This window comes from Leopardus geoffroyi, chromosome E2 (genome assembly GCF_018350155.1).
Source record: "Leopardus geoffroyi isolate Oge1 chromosome E2, O.geoffroyi_Oge1_pat1.0, whole genome shotgun sequence".
NCBI classification, from domain to species: Eukaryota; Metazoa; Chordata; class Mammalia; order Carnivora; family Felidae; genus Leopardus; species Leopardus geoffroyi.
Genome location: NC_059335.1, coordinates 2,996,522 through 3,012,774, shown reverse-complemented (window position 1 = coordinate 3,012,774; position 16,253 = coordinate 2,996,522). Strand labels below are relative to the sequence as shown.

At 62.0% G+C, this 16,253-nt stretch overlaps 1 protein-coding gene across 2 annotated transcripts; it reads left to right on the top strand.

Annotated features, from left to right (window-relative positions):
• Positions 1 to 157: 157 nt before the first annotated feature.
• On the top strand, positions 158 to 15,882 carry EPN1 (epsin 1). Of its 2 annotated transcripts, XM_045441387.1 has the most exons (11): positions 158 to 740; positions 3,646 to 3,971; positions 8,457 to 8,706; positions 9,660 to 9,784; positions 10,748 to 10,822; positions 11,275 to 11,358; positions 12,690 to 12,981; positions 13,587 to 13,697; positions 13,853 to 13,936; positions 14,906 to 15,163; positions 15,264 to 15,882. In XM_045441387.1, the coding sequence occupies exons 2-11, from the start codon at positions 3,744 to 3,746 to the stop codon at positions 15,470 to 15,472; spliced, it is 1,716 nt and encodes a 571-aa protein (XP_045297343.1). In that variant the 5' UTR covers positions 158 to 740; positions 3,646 to 3,743; the 3' UTR covers positions 15,473 to 15,882. The 2 variants fall into 2 exon arrangements, with proteins under 2 accessions (XP_045297343.1, XP_045297344.1); XM_045441388.1 differs by lacking the exon at positions 10,748 to 10,822 and having other exon boundaries at positions 450 to 740.
• The last annotated feature ends 371 nt before the right edge of the window (positions 15,883 to 16,253 follow it).

Sequence of the window (16,253 nt, the reverse complement as noted above, 5' to 3'; positions counted from 1 at the left end):
CGGTGTGTGTACCCCGCGCCCCCACCCCGGTCATTGGCCCTAGGCTGCGGGCGCCTGGCTGTCCCTGCCCTCCGGCCCCGGCGCCCTTGGCGCGCCCTGCAGGGCACACCCCCGCCTGCGTGGCCGGTTGCCCGGGGCAGGCGCTCTGGGGCGGGGCTCTGCGTGTGCGCCCGCTGGGCAAGGAGAGGGGGCGCCTAGAGCACCGCGGGGTGCCGGGGGTGTGGCCTCGCGGGCCCGGCACGGCGCGGCCCCTTCCTCGCCTCCCCCACCTCCCTCGGCCGAGTTTGCTGGCCGGGCCTCTCTGAGGCCTCCACTCTTTCAAGGGCGTCTCCAAGGCCTCGCAGCCGCGTCTGGCCACGGCGCTCGCGCGCCGGAAGTGACGTAGAAGGGCGGGCGGGGCCGCGGAAGCGGCGACTGCGCAGGCTCCCTGCGGACCGAGTCGCCGGGGCCAAATGCGGTGCGGAGGGCGGGGCGCGCCGCCACTTCCGCTTCCGGTCCGTCGCCTCCGGTTGCTTCCCGTCCGCTCGGCGGCTCCCCTCCCCCGCCCGGCTCTCTGCGCCCCTCCCGGGCGCCGGGGCGGCGGGGCCGTCGGCGTGCGGCCCTCCGTGCGTTCGCGCGTGCGCCCGAGTGCGCCTCCGTGTCCGCCGCCCGCGGCCAGGCGCGCGCCCCGCGACACCGAGGCCAAGCGGGGCAGGGGGCTGCCCGCGATGACCCCCCGGAGCCCGGCGTGAGAGGCCGAGGTGAGCGCGGGCCGGGGTACGGCGGTACGGGGGCGCTCGGGCGTCCGTCGCGTGCGGCCCCTGGCTCATCACCGCGGCCTTTGTGTGTCGGCGCCCGCGCCTTTCCACCCCGCGGTGTCTGTGTTGGTCCGTATCCCGCCGGCCTCCGCCCGGGCCTCGGCGCTGACCGCGTCCGCTGTGGCGCTTCCACTGGGCGCCGGTCCCCGTGTGTCGACCCCTGTCAGTGTCGGTGTGTGGTGTTCAGGATTGGTGGTCGTGCCGCTGTCTCTCTCTCTCTCTCTCTCCCTCTCTCCCTCCCTCTCCCTCTCCCTCTCCCTCTCCCTCTCCCTCTCCCTCTCCCTCCCTCCCTCTCCCTCTCTCTCTCCCTTTCCCCTCTGCCTCCTCTGGGCCTCCGTGTCTGCAGTTCCCGGTGACCCTAGTCCCCGTCTCTGTGCATCTTCCTCCCCTCCGTTTTCCCATTCATCGTCCTCGCGCACATCCCCAACCCCGAGGGTCCCTCTGCACGTCTGCTGCTTGGTCTGGAATCTGCCCCCTCCCCCAGGTCCTGGAGTCTCCAGAGGGGTGGGAGGTCAAGAGCCGGGCTGTAGAATCGAGGCCCACTCCTTGGCCAGCCTGTACTGGTTATCAGGTGACTTTTTTCATTTCCAAACCTCCGCTTCCTAGTGTTTAAAGTTAGGGTTGTTCACAGTTCCTGCATCCTGGCGTCGCTGTGCGTGTTCCCGGAGGCGGTAGCGTGAAGCAGCTCGCCCCGCAGTCAACTGCTGGGACCCCTGCATTTCGCTCTTACAGGTTTTCAGCTCCGCGCAGCACATGTTTGACATCAGTCATTTGAGTACTCCTTGAGGGTTTTGCCATATCGTTCGTTCTCCACTCGATCTAATACTTCTCTTTGTGAGTCCGTTTGTGTTGAAAAACTTGCTCTCATTCTGAGCAGCATGTGTGCACTTTGGTGGACTGTTTTTTCTAACACAGCTTAGTGTAATTACCCGGCGTTAAAGTAGTGCGTTTTCCTTTACTGGCCTTTTGGAAATGTTCTTTTTCTCTGATAATAGCAGGCAGCGTTACTGAGCCCCTACTATCTGTGGGCAGGGCGCCAAGCACTTTATGTACCCATCTTATTTAATCAGCAAGCCTGCCGGGTAGGAATTCTTTCCTTCTTTTCAGAGTTGAGCAAACTGAGTCTCAAGGAGGTTGTTCTGCTGGTAGCTCATGGCCAGGATTTGGGCCCAAGTTACTTGTTCTTTGTTTCACACGTTAGTTTTTGTTTCTCTGATGAGTTTGTAGTGCTGGGTCGCTGTCTCTTTCTTTTCCTTCTAGGGCCTTGATCCTTTCTCTTCGTTGTCTCGCCTCACTGTCTCTGGTTGTGATTCGGTCTCTGAGTACTGTCTCTGCCTGGGTTTCTTTGTGCGTCTTTCTCTTCTTGTTGGTCTTGTTCCCTTCCCTCTGTCTCTTCTGTGCTGGTCACATCAGCTCTTTGTCCTGGTGCATCCAGCTGGCCTGCTGGGCCCCCTGACCGCCTCACATCTGCCTCCCTGTGCCTGGGCTCTCCAGCTGGAATTCAAAGCTGGGGCCAGCCGGCCGTCCCAGGACGTAGGTAGGTTGTGGGAGGGCTTATTGGAGTGGATGTGGACCGAGGTGCTCAGTCTGCTCTGCAGCCAGGGTGAGGCCTGTGTCGCAGGGCAGGGGAGTCTCTCTTCCTGTGCCTCAGTTTCCTCCCCCCGTGAGGTGCTGAGAATCACGGAGTTGGGAGGATTAATTGAGTCACTGTGTGTAAAGCATGGAGAAGAATGCCTAGCACGGCGTAAGGCTCGTGCCACCGCTTGCTGTGATAGTCACCTTCCACCTGGTTCCCGCCCTTCTGTTCCTTCCCGGCATCTTGCTCTCAACACGGGTTAGTTTAAAAGTGTAGGTTTTGGTGTCCAAGCAGCCAGAGGTTGAGTCTGTGCTGCTGCGCTTAGTGTGTGACCTGGGCTGAATTGTTTGGCCTCCGAAAGCCATGCTGGTGGTGTTGAAATAATGGGCATCTCTTGGTCAGCGAGCACCTGGCATGCGGCTCAGACCCAGTGGGCAGCCGGGCTCATCCTTATCTCTCTTCCCCGAGCCTCCCGCCACCCCCCCCACCCTTGGTACGCCTGTCCCCCTGGCGTTCCCTGCCTCTTGCTCCATTCCCTTTAGTGGTCTCCCTGTGTGTCCTTGTTTCTGCCACAGGTTCTGCCCCTTCCACTCCAGCCCTCCCTCCTTCCCTTCTTCCTAGCTGTTTATTGAATGGCTCTTCCGGGACGGCTGTCCCCAGAGACGTGGTCTCTGTCCCCATGGGGCTATTGGGTTGGCCTCAGCCACAGAATCAGACCCACGGGTATAAAATACTGATGGGGCCCCTAGGGAACCACGACTGTGGCATTTGGGTGTGTAACATCTGGGAAGCTTAAGCAGAGCCCTGGGGGTGACAAGGAGTGACCTGGGTGCTGAGGAAGAGCAGGATGACCATCTCGTGACACCACCCACGTTTATGGTGCACTGCCCACACGCCGGGTTCTTAGCCCCCTGGGTTGTGGAACAAAACCCCACCCTACAGGGGAGAAAACAGGTGTGGAAGTTCCTGGCCCACCCAGGGCAGCGGGCTCGGAAGTACCGAGCTGCGGGTCCCATCTGTGATCCATCACTGCACACCCTGCCTCACTGAGCAGGGCCCCCAAGCAGGAAGGAGCTGGGCACGTTTGAGGAACTGAAAGACGGACCGGGTGACTAAGATGGGGGTTAACGAGGGCCAGAGCCTTCTAGGCTATGGTTAGGACCTCATCCTTGACTCCGGGGTGGGGGTGGGGGTGGGGGGCCACGAGGGCGGAGCCGCAGGCTGGACAGCCCCAGGTCCCAATTGTGTTTCTAAAGGGCCTTTCTTCCTCAGATGCGGTGACCCCCAGCCCCTGCTGCTGTCTTTTCCTCCAGTCGCCCCTGTCTCGCCACATCCCGGGGGGCCCACCACCCTCACCATCACCCGCCGCCATGTCGACCTCGTCGCTGCGGCGCCAGATGAAGAACATAGTCCACAACTATTCGGAGGCCGAGATCAAGGTCCGAGAAGCCACGAGCAACGACCCCTGGGGCCCATCCAGCTCCCTCATGTCTGAGATCGCTGACCTCACCTACAACGTTGTCGCCTTCTCCGAGATCATGAGCATGATCTGGAAGCGGCTCAATGACCATGGCAAGAACTGGCGGCATGTCTACAAGGTCAGTGCCCGGGCCTGCAGCCCGGCCCTCACATGCACGCGTGCTCCAGGGCGGGCGGGCGTGTGCGCGGGGTTCCGGTGGGGGTGTGCCCGAGGACTTGGAGTTCTGGGTGTTTATGTGAACCTCTCTCCCTCCCGCCCTCCTTTTCACCTAACGAAGGCAGCAAACGGGTAAGGGTCTTAGGAGTTTTGAGTCATAGGGTTTAAACTTCTTGAAAACGTGGCACAGTTGCAAGATTCATCCGCACAGAAGGCCTAAGCAGGTGCACGGTGTGCGTCCCTCTGCGTGCCCAGAGCCCAGGTCCCTCTCAGAGGCAGCTGGTGTCCCCCGCTTCTGTTTTTCCTCCGGAACAATCTGTGTGCGCATGTCCCCTGGCACCAGGGAGTTTGGGGGGGCCATGGAGGCGCAGTACCACTGCAGCGCTGGATACGTGGCCGTGTGCAATTATCAGGGCTCAGGACTGCAGTGGAGGACAGTGGGTTGTAGCAAGTGTAAATCGTACCCCAGTTTTAGTATATGTGCTGCCGAAGCGAGCACTCGTACCCCAGTTTTAAAAAGGAAGGTGAAGCCACATCTCAGAGGCCATTCCTCTTTAGGATATAAAAGGTTCGTTACTTTATTTTCTTCCTTTTTTTACTTTTTCAACAAGTGCTACCTGGTGATGGATCGTTAAGTGATCTGCGACGTTTTGCTTTTGCGAACAAGACTGCCGCGAATCCCCTTGTATGTTCACCATTTTCTAGAACTGGAACTTTTGGGCGGAAGGACACACGCAGGTGTCACGTTGAGAAACGTGGACACAGTGCCCACCACAGAAGTGGTCTGTTGACTGGTTCCTGGCGGCGGATGTGCGCGTCCTCACCCAGCGAACAGACAGATTGGAGGCTTTGGCCAAAGGGAACGTGTCTTTGGGGAGTGCCCGTGAGCGGTTTTTCAGCTTACTGGTCTGGGGCCTGGCATCTTCCCCTTGGGCCAAGAAGCGGCGGTGGGCACAGGCTGGCGCGGGCGGCCGGCCCCCACTCCCGGCAGTGGGGCTCAGAGCGGCCTGTGGACGTTCTTGCGTGTGAGGGTCCGGCTGCTGGGGTGGGAGCCGGAGAGCGAGGTTCAGGCAAGTCCTCTTGTTGACGTTTGTTTGGGGACCGTTGGCCAAGGGCCTGCTGTGTCTGTGGTGGTGGATGAGGCGGCCGAGGTCCCCGGTCTCATGGACTCCGGCTGGGACCTGCGCTGTGCCCCAGGGCACGGTGCTCCCTCGTTTCTCAGACCTGGAAATGCTGTGTTCTTTCTCACACCCACCCTGACAAACCCGGACTGGGGCCTCAATCCCACGGACCCCATGTTGGGGTCCGATATTTGGTGGTTTGTTGTGAAGGACTGGGTGGCGTTTGTCTAGCTGAGAATCGGGGAAGGGGTGGGGGGTCTGGGTGAGCCCTTGTGTGGAGGTGAAGGGAGGGGATGGGATTTGGAGGGCCTCTTGAAACTGCAAGGGAAGCTCACCGGGGCTCATGGACCAAGTGCAGCCGGAGAAACACTGCTGTAGGCAGAGAACCACGAAGTACTTTTCCTGTGCCCACTTTTTAGGTGAGGAAACTGAGGCACAAAGAGGCTCGGGGCCACCCGGGGGCAAGGGGTGGGAGGGGAGCCTTGGAACCTGTTCTCTTGACTGGGTTGTGTCACCTCCCTGCTCCGAGGAATGCAGGGTCTCAATTTTTATCTTTTTTTTTTTTTTTAAATTTTTTTTAAATTTTTTTTTTTTTTTTCAACGTTTATTTATTTTTGGGACAGAGAGAGACAGAGCATGAACGGGGGAGGGGCAGAGAGAGAGGGAGACACAGAATCGGAAACAGGCTTCAGGCTCCGAGCCATCAGCCCAGAGCCCGACGCGGGGCTCGAACCCACGGACCTTGAGATCGTGACCCGGGCTGAAGTCGGACGCTTAACCGACTGCGCCACCCAGGCGCCCCGCAATTTTTATCTTTTAAATGTTTACTTATTTTTTAATGTTTATGAGAGAGAGGGCGAGCATGGGAGGGGCAGAGAGAGAGGGAGACACAGAATCTGAAGCAGGCTTCGGGCTCTGAGCTGTCAGCACAGAGCCTAACGTGGGGCTTGAACCCACAAACTGCAAGATTGTGACCTAAGCTGAAGTTGGACGTTTAACCGACTGAACTACCCAGGTGCCTCTCATTTTTTATCTTTTAAAACAAGAGTTCAACAAACTATGGGCCAGAGGTTGAATCTGGCCAGCCACCTGTGTTGGTGGGTGAAGCTCTATCCGTCGTGGCCAGGCCCGCTCATCTGCGGCTGCTTCCCCTATAGCACGGGGGCCATGTGGCCTGAAAAGCTGGGTTATCTAGCACCTGGCCCTTTGAGAAGTTCTTTGTGGATTCCTGTTTTTTTTGGTTTTTTTTTACTTTTGTAAACAATGATTTTTTTATTTAAGTTTATTTATTTTGAGAGAGAGAGAGCCCAAGAATGCATGCGCATGTGCACAGGCAGGGGAGGAGGAGCAGAGAGGGGGGGGGAAGAGAATCCCAAGCAGGCTCCATGCTGTCAGTGCAGAGCCCGACACGGGGCTCGCACCCACAAACCGCGAGGTGATGATCTGAGGTGAAGCCAAGAGTCAGACGCTCAACCAACTGAGCACCCAGGTGCCCTGTGTGGCTCTTTGATGCGTGTTCTGGTGTCCTGGGGGATCCAGGAGCAAGCTGTTTCAAAAATTAGCAGGGACTATTGGGCTGTCCAGTTGCTTACTTTTAAGAATACGTTCACGTTTTCTGTTGTGACACGCGTCACGAGCGTGCAGCCTGGTTAGTGCTCACGTGTACGCACACCTGTGTAGCCACCATCCCGATGGAGAGAGAGAGAGGATGTCCCCGCCTCCCCCAGCAGCATCCTGTCCTGCCTTCTGTCTGCCACATTTGTTCTAGAACTTTCCACGGACCCATGCTCCTGGTTCTTTGCACCTGCGTATGTTGCTCACGGCCGCATCTGGGAGGTTGGTGTGTGCGGCATCCGCTTACGTGTTTACGTTACGTTGCTGTGCGTGTGCTGCTCCCGCACCACGGGCCCGCTGTGCTTCACATGTATGCGTGTTACCCGTGGGGTGTTTGGATTCTTTCTGGGTTCACAGGCCATTCAACTGCATCTCCAGAGCTTTGAAAACGAGTTTTTGTGAGTTGTTGGGTGCAAGTCCCATCCCAGGCTGAGGGCAGGTGGTCTGTCTGCCATCCGTGGGCCTCGGGTAGCTTGACTGTTGGTGGGACCTTCTGCTGGGAGATCCTGTTTTCTGTGTCGTGTGGCCTTTCTGGTCTGAACCCGGGAAAGCTGAATTCCAGAGCACGGCTGGCCCAGGACCTTGGGAGCCTGCTTTCCACCCTGTTCCTCCTACTGTGATGCGTAAACACCTCGAGGGCTGGTTAAAGACTAACCTCTGATTACTGGCGTAAATACCGTTCACACACCTTCAGGAAGCCTGTGAGATTCAGGTTTGGCTCCCCAGGAAGGTTGGGGAGACGTCAGGTCCCCACAGCGGGGGTTCCCTGGCAAATCGCGTAGCTCTTCAGACAGCTCAGCCGAAGCAGAAGGTCCTCTCTCTGTTGCTTCGCAGTGGTCTGGGTGACCTTCAGGGGCTCCGGGAAGCCCCCGGAGTCCCCTGCAAACCATAAGGTGCCCTGTCGTCCGATGACCGGAGTCTCTTCCCCCGTTTTGTTTTAACTTGTTGGAAAGAGAATTTGTTCTTACCTCTTAAACGCAGAAGCTGTCACGGCGTGTTTCCTTCTCCCTGTCCCTTTGTTCCTGCTGTCCCAGTGCACGAGTGCCCTGCAGAGAGCCCTGCCTCAACAGGCCCGCGGGCCCGGTACCTCCCTCCCTCCCTCCCTCCCACCTTGAGGAGCAAGTCGCTTCCTTGTCTGCAGAGGCATGAAGCTCTCTGCACGGGCGGTAATGACACACGTTCCAGACGGACAGGACGGGAGAGAAACCAGTCTGGCCGTCCGAGCACACGTGACTTAACAGGCGTATTTTTGTGGTTTCAGAGAAATAGAGTGGGGTCTGCTTGGCTCGGGGAAACCTAGGAGGGGCTGCAGCGACCATACCTGCCTTTTCCCCGTTTCTGGATTTTTACTGACCCCGTGCCGTGCGGTTCACCCTTGTAAAGTGTGCGGTTCAGTGGCACAGAGCACCGGCCCGGGGTTGGGCGACCACCACCACCGCCTGGGCGCGGAGTATCTTCATCACCTGCACACGGATCCCGTGTCCACCGAGAGTCTCCCAGCCCCGGCACCCCGAATCTCCTGTGGACCACATCCTCCGTGGATGTGCCTGTCGGGGACGCCCGCCTCGCGTGCTCACTGGTGTCTGTGGGGTCCCTCCAAGTGGCTGCACGTGGCCGCGCGTGTCTGTCCGTGTGCGGCTGACGTGAGGGTTGGCGCCGGGACTGGGATCCTGGCCGCCGTGTGCGTGACCAGTGTGCCCCCCGCCCCGAAGGCCATGACGCTGATGGAGTACCTCATCAAGACCGGCTCGGAGCGCGTGTCCCAGCAGTGCAAGGAGAACATGTACGCGGTGCAGACGCTCAAGGACTTCCAGTACGTGGACCGTGACGGCAAGGACCAGGGCGTGAACGTGCGTGAGAAGGCCAAGCAGCTGGTGGCCCTGCTCCGTGACGAGGACCGGCTGCGGGAGGAGCGCGCCCACGCACTCAAGACCAAGGAGAAGCTGGCGCAGACCGCCACGGGTGAGGCCTGCCTCGGGAGCCCCCCGCGCCTCTGCACCCTCACTGCTCCCTCCCGGCCCACCCCCCTCCGTCTTGAAGCTTCCTGTCGTTGCCAGGCACCCCGTGCCCAGCCGCTGGGCTCTCCCCGCCCCGTGCCATCCTTTCTGTGTCCTCATCTGAGGGGTGACAGGCCGTGAGCCTCCTCTGCCCTCCTGTGTCCCTTCCCTCTCGCTGTGGGACCCTAGAGCTGAGAGGTACCCTGTTCGCCTGCAAATACTAACCGAGGGCCGCCTGAGGGCCCAGGTGTGCCCCTGCCTGAGAGCGGGCAGTGCTGAAGACGGAGAGGAGTGACCTGGAGGGGGTTGCCGGAGGTCTGAGGTCAGGGACGGCAGGCACTCTGGGGGGCCTGCCGACAGTGAGAGGCCAGCTGCGAGCAGCAGGCAGGTGGGCGCTTCCCCTGGCTCAGCATTAGGCCCTGCACCCTGTCTGTGCCTCCTTCCGGGTAGTCACCCCCTTCCGGGTCACGTCTTGTCTCAGCCACACCCGCGGTGGGGGTGGGGGCCGAGGGTGCAGGTTCTCTTCTTACCCCGACACCCAGCTGGACCCAGCCACGCAGCCCTGGACCCATGGGAGCATGTGGGCCTGGAGACCGGTGTGCCCTGGGGCTCTGAGCAGACCCCGGGCATGCAGCTCGGGAACCAAGGTCGTGGGCTCTGAGGCTCCTGCACGTCCTCCCTCTGCTGCTGGCTTTTGTTCTTGGGCCCACGGGGCTGTCCTTCCTTGGCTCCCCCCCCCCCCACCCCGCCCCGCTCCTTATTCCCTGTTCTCCCTGGGGGGGGGGGGGGTGGAGGGGGGCTGGACAAACCCGGCTCACAGTCTGCCCCCTGGGAAAGGAAGCCTTCCCCCCCCACCGCCTGGGCTGTGTGGTCCCTTCTCTTTGTCCAGCCGGGTCTCACTGCCCCTCCCCACCGCAGCGTCCTCAGCAGCCGTGGGCTCAGGGCCCCCACCTGAGGCGGAGCAGGCATGGCCACAGAGCAGCGGGGAGGAGGAGCTCCAGCTCCAGCTGGCCTTGGCCATGAGCAAGGAGGAGGCCGACCAGGTACTGGGCCCGGCCGGGCGCACCAGTTTGACTCTGGGGGTTTGACTTCTGTTCTCATCCCATCTCATGCCTCAGCCCCTGCCCCCCCACCTCCTGAGGGCCTGTGCCCTCTCTCTCCCCACCCCCAGCCCTCTCTCTGCTGGCCCTCCCACCTGGTCTTCCTGTGTCCTCGTCCTGACCACTTTCGTCCCCTTTACTCGGGTGTTTGTCCTGAGTGGCTCCTTCCCTGCTAGTCTTTCTGCTCGGTCTCTGCCCGTCCCTCACCGGTTTGGGTGACCGTGTCTGTGCCTTTGGTTCTGTCCGTCCTGGCTCTGTTTCTGTTTCCTTTCCTTTTCTCCTTCTCTCTCTCCCCCCTTCCCTCCTCCTCTCTCTCCTTCCCTCCTCCTTTCTCTCTCCCGCCCCCCACCTCGTGTCCTGCCCTGGACCCCTCACACTCTTTCCGTCTCTTTCTTCCTCTCTCTCTCTCTCCCCCCGCCCCCCGCCTCCTTTTCTCTCTCCTTCCCTCCTTTTCTCAGTCTCTTTCCCTCCTTCTTTATCTCTCCCACCCCCACCTCATGTCCTGCCCTGGACCCCTCACACTGTCTCTGTCTCTTTCTTCCTCTCTTTCCGTCTCTCTTTTCTCTCTCTCTCTCTCTCTCTCTTTCCCTCCTTTTCTCTCTCCTTCCCTGCTTCTCTCTCTCTCCTTCCCTCGTTCTCTCTCTCTCCCACCACCCCACCTCATGTCCTGCCCTGGAACCTTCACACTCTCTCCGTCTCTCTCCTCCTCCTCTCTCTCTCTCTCCTTTCCTCCTCCTCTCCCTCCTTCCCTCCTTCTTTATCTCTCCCGCCCCCAACCTTGTGTCCTGCCCTGGACCCCTCACACTCTCCGTCTCTCTGTTCCTCTCTCTCCTTCCCTCCTTCTCTTTCTCTCCCACCCCCCACCTCGTGTCCTGCCCTGGACCCCTCACGCTCTCTCTCCCCCAGCCCCCATCCTGCGGCCCTGAGGACGACGTCCAGCTCCAGCTGGCCCTTAGTTTGAGCCGTGAGGAACACGACAAGGTCAGAAGAGCCCCCTCCCCTCCCTAGGGCTCCCCTCAGACCCTCCTCAGGTCCCCGACTCCTTGCACCCCCTTGCCCACCCCGCAGCAGCCCTGCCCCTGCCGTACACACGTGTCAGGTGGGTCCTCCGACGGTGCAGTCGCAGCATGGGAAGCAGATGCCTTGTGGCCACTCCGTCCCCTCTGCCACAGCCCAGGCCTTGGTCACCTCCACCCAGCGCAGCAGACACTGCAGAGTCCGACGCCTGGCCTCCGCTTCCCGAGCCTGTCAGAGCAGTGCCTGGCCAGGCCCATGTCCCCAGCCCAGACCTCACGCGCCTCCCCATCCTCCCCTCCCACATCGTCCACATCCCATTTTAATTTTCAGTCACCTTTGTCGGGTCGGGGGTGGGGGGCAGCCATGCCGCTCGTATTCTGACCCTCCCTTGTCGCCTGCCTCCATGACCAAAACAGGAAGAGCGGATCCGCCGTGGGGACGACCTGAGGCTTCAGATGGCCATAGAGGAGAGCAGGAGGGAGACTGGTGGCCAGGAGGAGGTGAGCCTGGGAGGCCGTCCTGCCCTCAGGCGCCCGGGGCCTTGGGCGGGGCCCTAGGCGGCTGTGGCTGTGGCTGCAGGGAACCGTTTTCTCGTGGAGACATGTGGGGGCTGGAGGGCGCTCGAGTGCGACCCCGCCACGGAGATGTTTCGAGTGCCGGTCGGTGCCTGTAGCTGAGCGAGACCAGAGCGAGATACAGTGAGAGCACCGGTCTGATCGGGCAGGAAGGGGGTGGCGCACGTGTGCCCAGGCACCTCCTGAGCATCCGCCTGCGCCCGGGACACTGAGGGTCAGCGGGCGAGCGACACAGGGCTGGTCCCTGGCCTCCGGGGGCCCCAGTCCCCCAGTGCAGATGTGATGTTTGCTGGCAGTTCAGCTTGTGCTCTTCATCCCACCTCTCTTGGCCTCACGGGTGAACGAGGCGTGGTCGTGCACATTGAGGCCAGGGTCCCTCGCGTGGCCGGGCATCCAAGCCGGCCTCGTTCCGTGGCCTCACTCGGGTTGCTGTCCCGAGCGTCTTCACTGTGGGACCGGCCTCAAGGATGGTGGCCTGGGAGGGTAGCCGCCTTCCTGATGGGCAGGTGGAGGGCTGGCCCCGCAGCCACAACAGGGCACTGGATAGAGGAGCCTGCTTGGGCTAGCCTCAGCCGGAGGGCCTCCCTGATGCCCCACCTCTCGAGAGCCTGGAGGGAGGGGGCTCCAGGCCTGCGTGTGCCCGCTGTCCTGTGGGAGGTGGGGCACCTCCTTGTCCAGAGAGGCGTGTGCTCTTGGGACACAGGGTCATCGTGTGAGAGTGCGTGTGCGTGTGTGTGTGTGTGTGTGTGTGCACGTGTGCATGCTCACAGGTGCTCCAGGCTTCCAGGGCTATGGGTGAGCGCCTGTGAGAGCGTGCGCACACTCACACACACACACACACACACACAGCACTGGAAGCCTGGAGCATGCTCCAGGTGACTTGGGACGTGTGCTGGGCTTGAGGCCAGGACTGTTCAGGGTGACCCATAATCACCTGACACTCAGTGGGTGACCCCAGTGGGCCTCCCATGGGCAGGGCTGGGGTGAGCTCCTCTGGGCTCTAGTCACTTTCCTTGTTCTGGCGGGAACTGGGGAGGGCTGAGTGGTGGGGGGTGGCGGACAGCAGGGGTGTAGTGGGTGGGAGATGGGGAGACTGCCTTCTTCGGTCTCATGGCCACAGCACCTGGCTCTTGCTTCTCTTTTGCTCTGCGGCCGTTCCCCCCCACCCCTGCCCAGGGCCCTCCTCCCGGACCCCTGGGGTCCCCTGGCCCAGCCTGCTCGGGCCTCATGTGCTTTCTTTCCTCTGTACCCTGCAGTCCTCCCTTATGGATCTTGCTGACGTCTTCACGGCCCCGGCTCCACCACCAGCCACGGACCCCTGGGGAGGCCCCCAGGCGGCACCCATGACTGCCCCCACCTCGGACCCTTGGGGAGGGGCCCCCGTCCCTCCAGCTGCTGATCCCTGGGGTGGTCCGGCCCCTACACCAGCCTCCGGGGACCCTTGGAGGCCTGCTGCCCCTGCAGGGCCCCCGGTTGACCCTTGGGGTGGGACCCAGGCCCCTGCAGCTGGAGAGGGGCCCACGCCTGACCCATGGGGGAGCTCTGATGGTGAGTGCTGGCTGCCTGCCTGCTCTGGCCCCACATCCAGTGTGTGATCCCGGGCATGTCTTAGGGATTGGGACAGATGCAGTACAGTGGGTGGCTGTGGGGGTCAGATAGAACAGCCCAGAGGAGCGGGCGTGAGGGAGCCTTCAGGACCGTGGCAGGGTGCCAAGGGGCGCGGGGTAGAGAGGTTGCTGCAGTGGAACCAGGGCGGGTGGCTGGTGAGGCTGGGTGCAGGAGGGCTGGGACGGGGCTGGACGCCCTGGGGGGTCTCAAGGGAGCCATGGGGTTTGGGCACGTCTGGGTGAGCCATACCGCCTTACCCAGCTGGGGAGCTCTTTGGGGGCTTCCCAGAGGCCTCACGGACGAGGAGGGATGCGTGGGCAGAGGCCCCGCAGCGTGTGTAGCCATGGCTCATTCGTGGGGACGAGGCGGGAAAGGCTGGGGGTGGGCCCACGCTGGGGTGCCCAGCTGCGTCCCAGGATGCGGCAGGGCAGGGCGAGGCTTTGGGGAGGTGCGGGCCTAGGAGTGAGGCTGGAGGGAGTGGGCACAGGTTCTCAGAGGTAAACCCTCCACCCAGCAGCCGCATACATGCCTCCTTCCTCACTCAGGTGGGGCTCCGGTAGGCGGACCCCCAGCCTCTGATCCCTGGGCTCCAGCCCCGGCCTTCTCAGACCCCTGGGGAGGGTCACCTGCCAAGCCCAGCACCAATGGCACCACAGGTACTGGGTGGGTGCTGGGGTCAGGCTGACGGGGCCCAAGGGTGTGGCGGGTGTGCGGGGGAGCTTGGGGGTGTCTGGTCTCTGGAGTGCCAGGGGCTGGGGAGTGGGAGGTGGGTCCCCATGGGGAGCTGAGTGGGCATCCTGGACCCCCACAGCCGTCGGGTTTGACGCGGAGCCAGACGAGTTCTCGGACTTTGACCGCCTGCGTTCGGCCCTGCCGACCTCCGGGAGCAGCACGGGTGAGCCACCCTCTGGGCTGGGTTGGCCGGCACCCAGACCCTCTCATTGCGGTTATAACTGATCCTGAACGTCTTCAAAAGAAAGTTTGATCTTGGTTTTGAATAATTTCACACTCAGAAGAGCTGCAGAAGTAGCTAGCATAAGGAGCTATGTTTTTGCAGCTTCCCTAGATTCCGAACTCTGACTTCTGTGTCCCTGGAATGTTCCTCTGGTGTTTCTGGGGGCCCGGCCGGCTGTGTCCTGCATTACCAGCAGTGTGGTGACTGCGGGGGCCCGCCCCCCTGGCCTGCCCGCCGGTGCCTCAGCGCCCAGCGGCTTCCCCACCTGGCGTCCCGTCTTCGGAGCACCTTGCGTTTGGGCGTCCTGGCTCTTGTGTCCCTCCCTTCCCGGCACGGACTGGACTGGCTTGTGTCTGGAGAACATGCCGTCTGTGCGAGGTGTTGGGAGGGCACTGAGCCTGTCCCCAGGAGGCGCCGATGCGTCTCCCTGCGCCAGTGGCCTGAAGCGGACCCGGGAAGCAGAAGCAGGAATTCTTGGGACTGACTGGGCAGGCCGGGCACCAGGGATCCCTCCCTCCCCTTGGGCCTCCTGAGGTTATTGTCCAGTCCCCTGTCCGTCCGTGGTTTGCTACCTTCCCGGGTCTGTTTTTCCTCTCTCCCTGCCGATTTCGTGCGTTTCCCAGCAGCAGGGGGGATTCTCAGATCTCAGAAACAAGCAGTCAGGCTCACAGATGCTCTCCCGTCTGTGGGGCCATTGTGCTTCTCCACCGTGATGTTTCTGTTGGGGACGGACGCTGGAGCCAGTGGGGTTTTGTGGGATTGCGTGAACGTCCCTTGGTAGTTTTCTGCCCTGGAGACCGTCTGCCGGAGTTCCCTGAGTGGGTCCCCCTGGCTTGGCGCTGGGCTGGGCCTCCCAGTTTGAGGCCCCCGCTGCCCGCCCTCCCCTGACCCCTCTCTGGCTCCTTGTAGGGGAGCTGGAGCTGCTCGCTGGAGAGGTACCCGCACGCAGTCCCGGGGCGTTCGACATGAGTGGGGTCGGAGGCTCTCTGGCCGAGGCTGTGGGGAGCCCCCCGCCGGCGGTTGCCCCCACCCCGCCGCCGCCCACGCGGAAGACGCCAGAGTCATTCCTGGGGCCTAATGCAGCCCTCGTGGACCTCGACTCACTGGTGAGCCGGCCGGGCCCCACGCCGCCAGGAGCCAAGGCCTCCAACCCCTTCCTGCCAAGCGGTGAGTGCCAGCCTCCCGGACGGATCCCACCCGCTGACCTCCTACCCGGGCAGGCCCCTGACTCTGCTCTGCTGTCTCCTCTTCTCTTCTCTCCCTGTAGGAGCCCCGACCACCGGCCCCTCCATCACCAACCCCTTCCAGCCCGCGCCCCCTGCGACGCTCACCCTGAACCAGCTCCGGCTCAGCCCTGTGCCCCCGGTCCCCGGAGCACCACCGACATACATCTCTCCCCTTGGTGGGGGCCCTGGCCTGCCCCCCATGATGCCCCCAGGCCCCCCAGCCCCCAACACTAACCCCTTCCTCCTATAATCCAGGAGGGAGGGGGATTTGGCCTGGCCCGGCTTCCCCCATTTCTGCTCCCTGGGAGACCAGTGTTGTGAGTGCATGTGAAGCGGGGGACCCCTGCCCCCACCCCAGCACCCTCCCCTCCTGGGGCCCACTCACACTACACCCTCTTCCATGTCCCCCACCCCACCTCCCCGGAGAGAAACTGGACGTGACATGGGGGATGGGGAGGGGTGCTGGCCGGAGGAGGACCCCTTTCCTGTGGCATTAGAAAGGGGAGGGACAGCTGGGGGTCCCCCACCCATTCCTCTCCCTCCCAACTCCTGACTGGCCCCTCAATCAGTGTTTGAGCCTCCTCGTCCCTATGCGCACCCCTTGGTGAATCCTTGGTGATAATTTTGGCAACTTCGGGAATAAATGGCAATTCTCATGGGTGTCACTCCCCCAAGTTCCCATCCGTGGTTCACACAACCTCCTCCCCCAAGGGACCCAGGGCTCCGGGCCTCTTTGTTGCCCCTTGGGGCAGCTGAGAGCCGGTGTGTCTCAGAAGTGTCGGTTCCGGAGGCTTCAGTTCCGGTGGGCAGCCGTGTTGGGGCGTGGGGGGTGCCTGAGTCCCCGTGGGCGGCAGCCCACTCGGGGCTGGAGAGCTTAATGAGGTTTTTGGGTGTGGGTGCTTCACACATGCTTGTGGCCAGTGGACCCCACGTGGGGGTCAGGGGTCGTGCAGGGCTGGGTGAGCTGTGGATGAGCAGGTGAGGGTTCCTGAGACGATGGCGGGTGCACTTGACAGGCGGCGGTGCTGCCG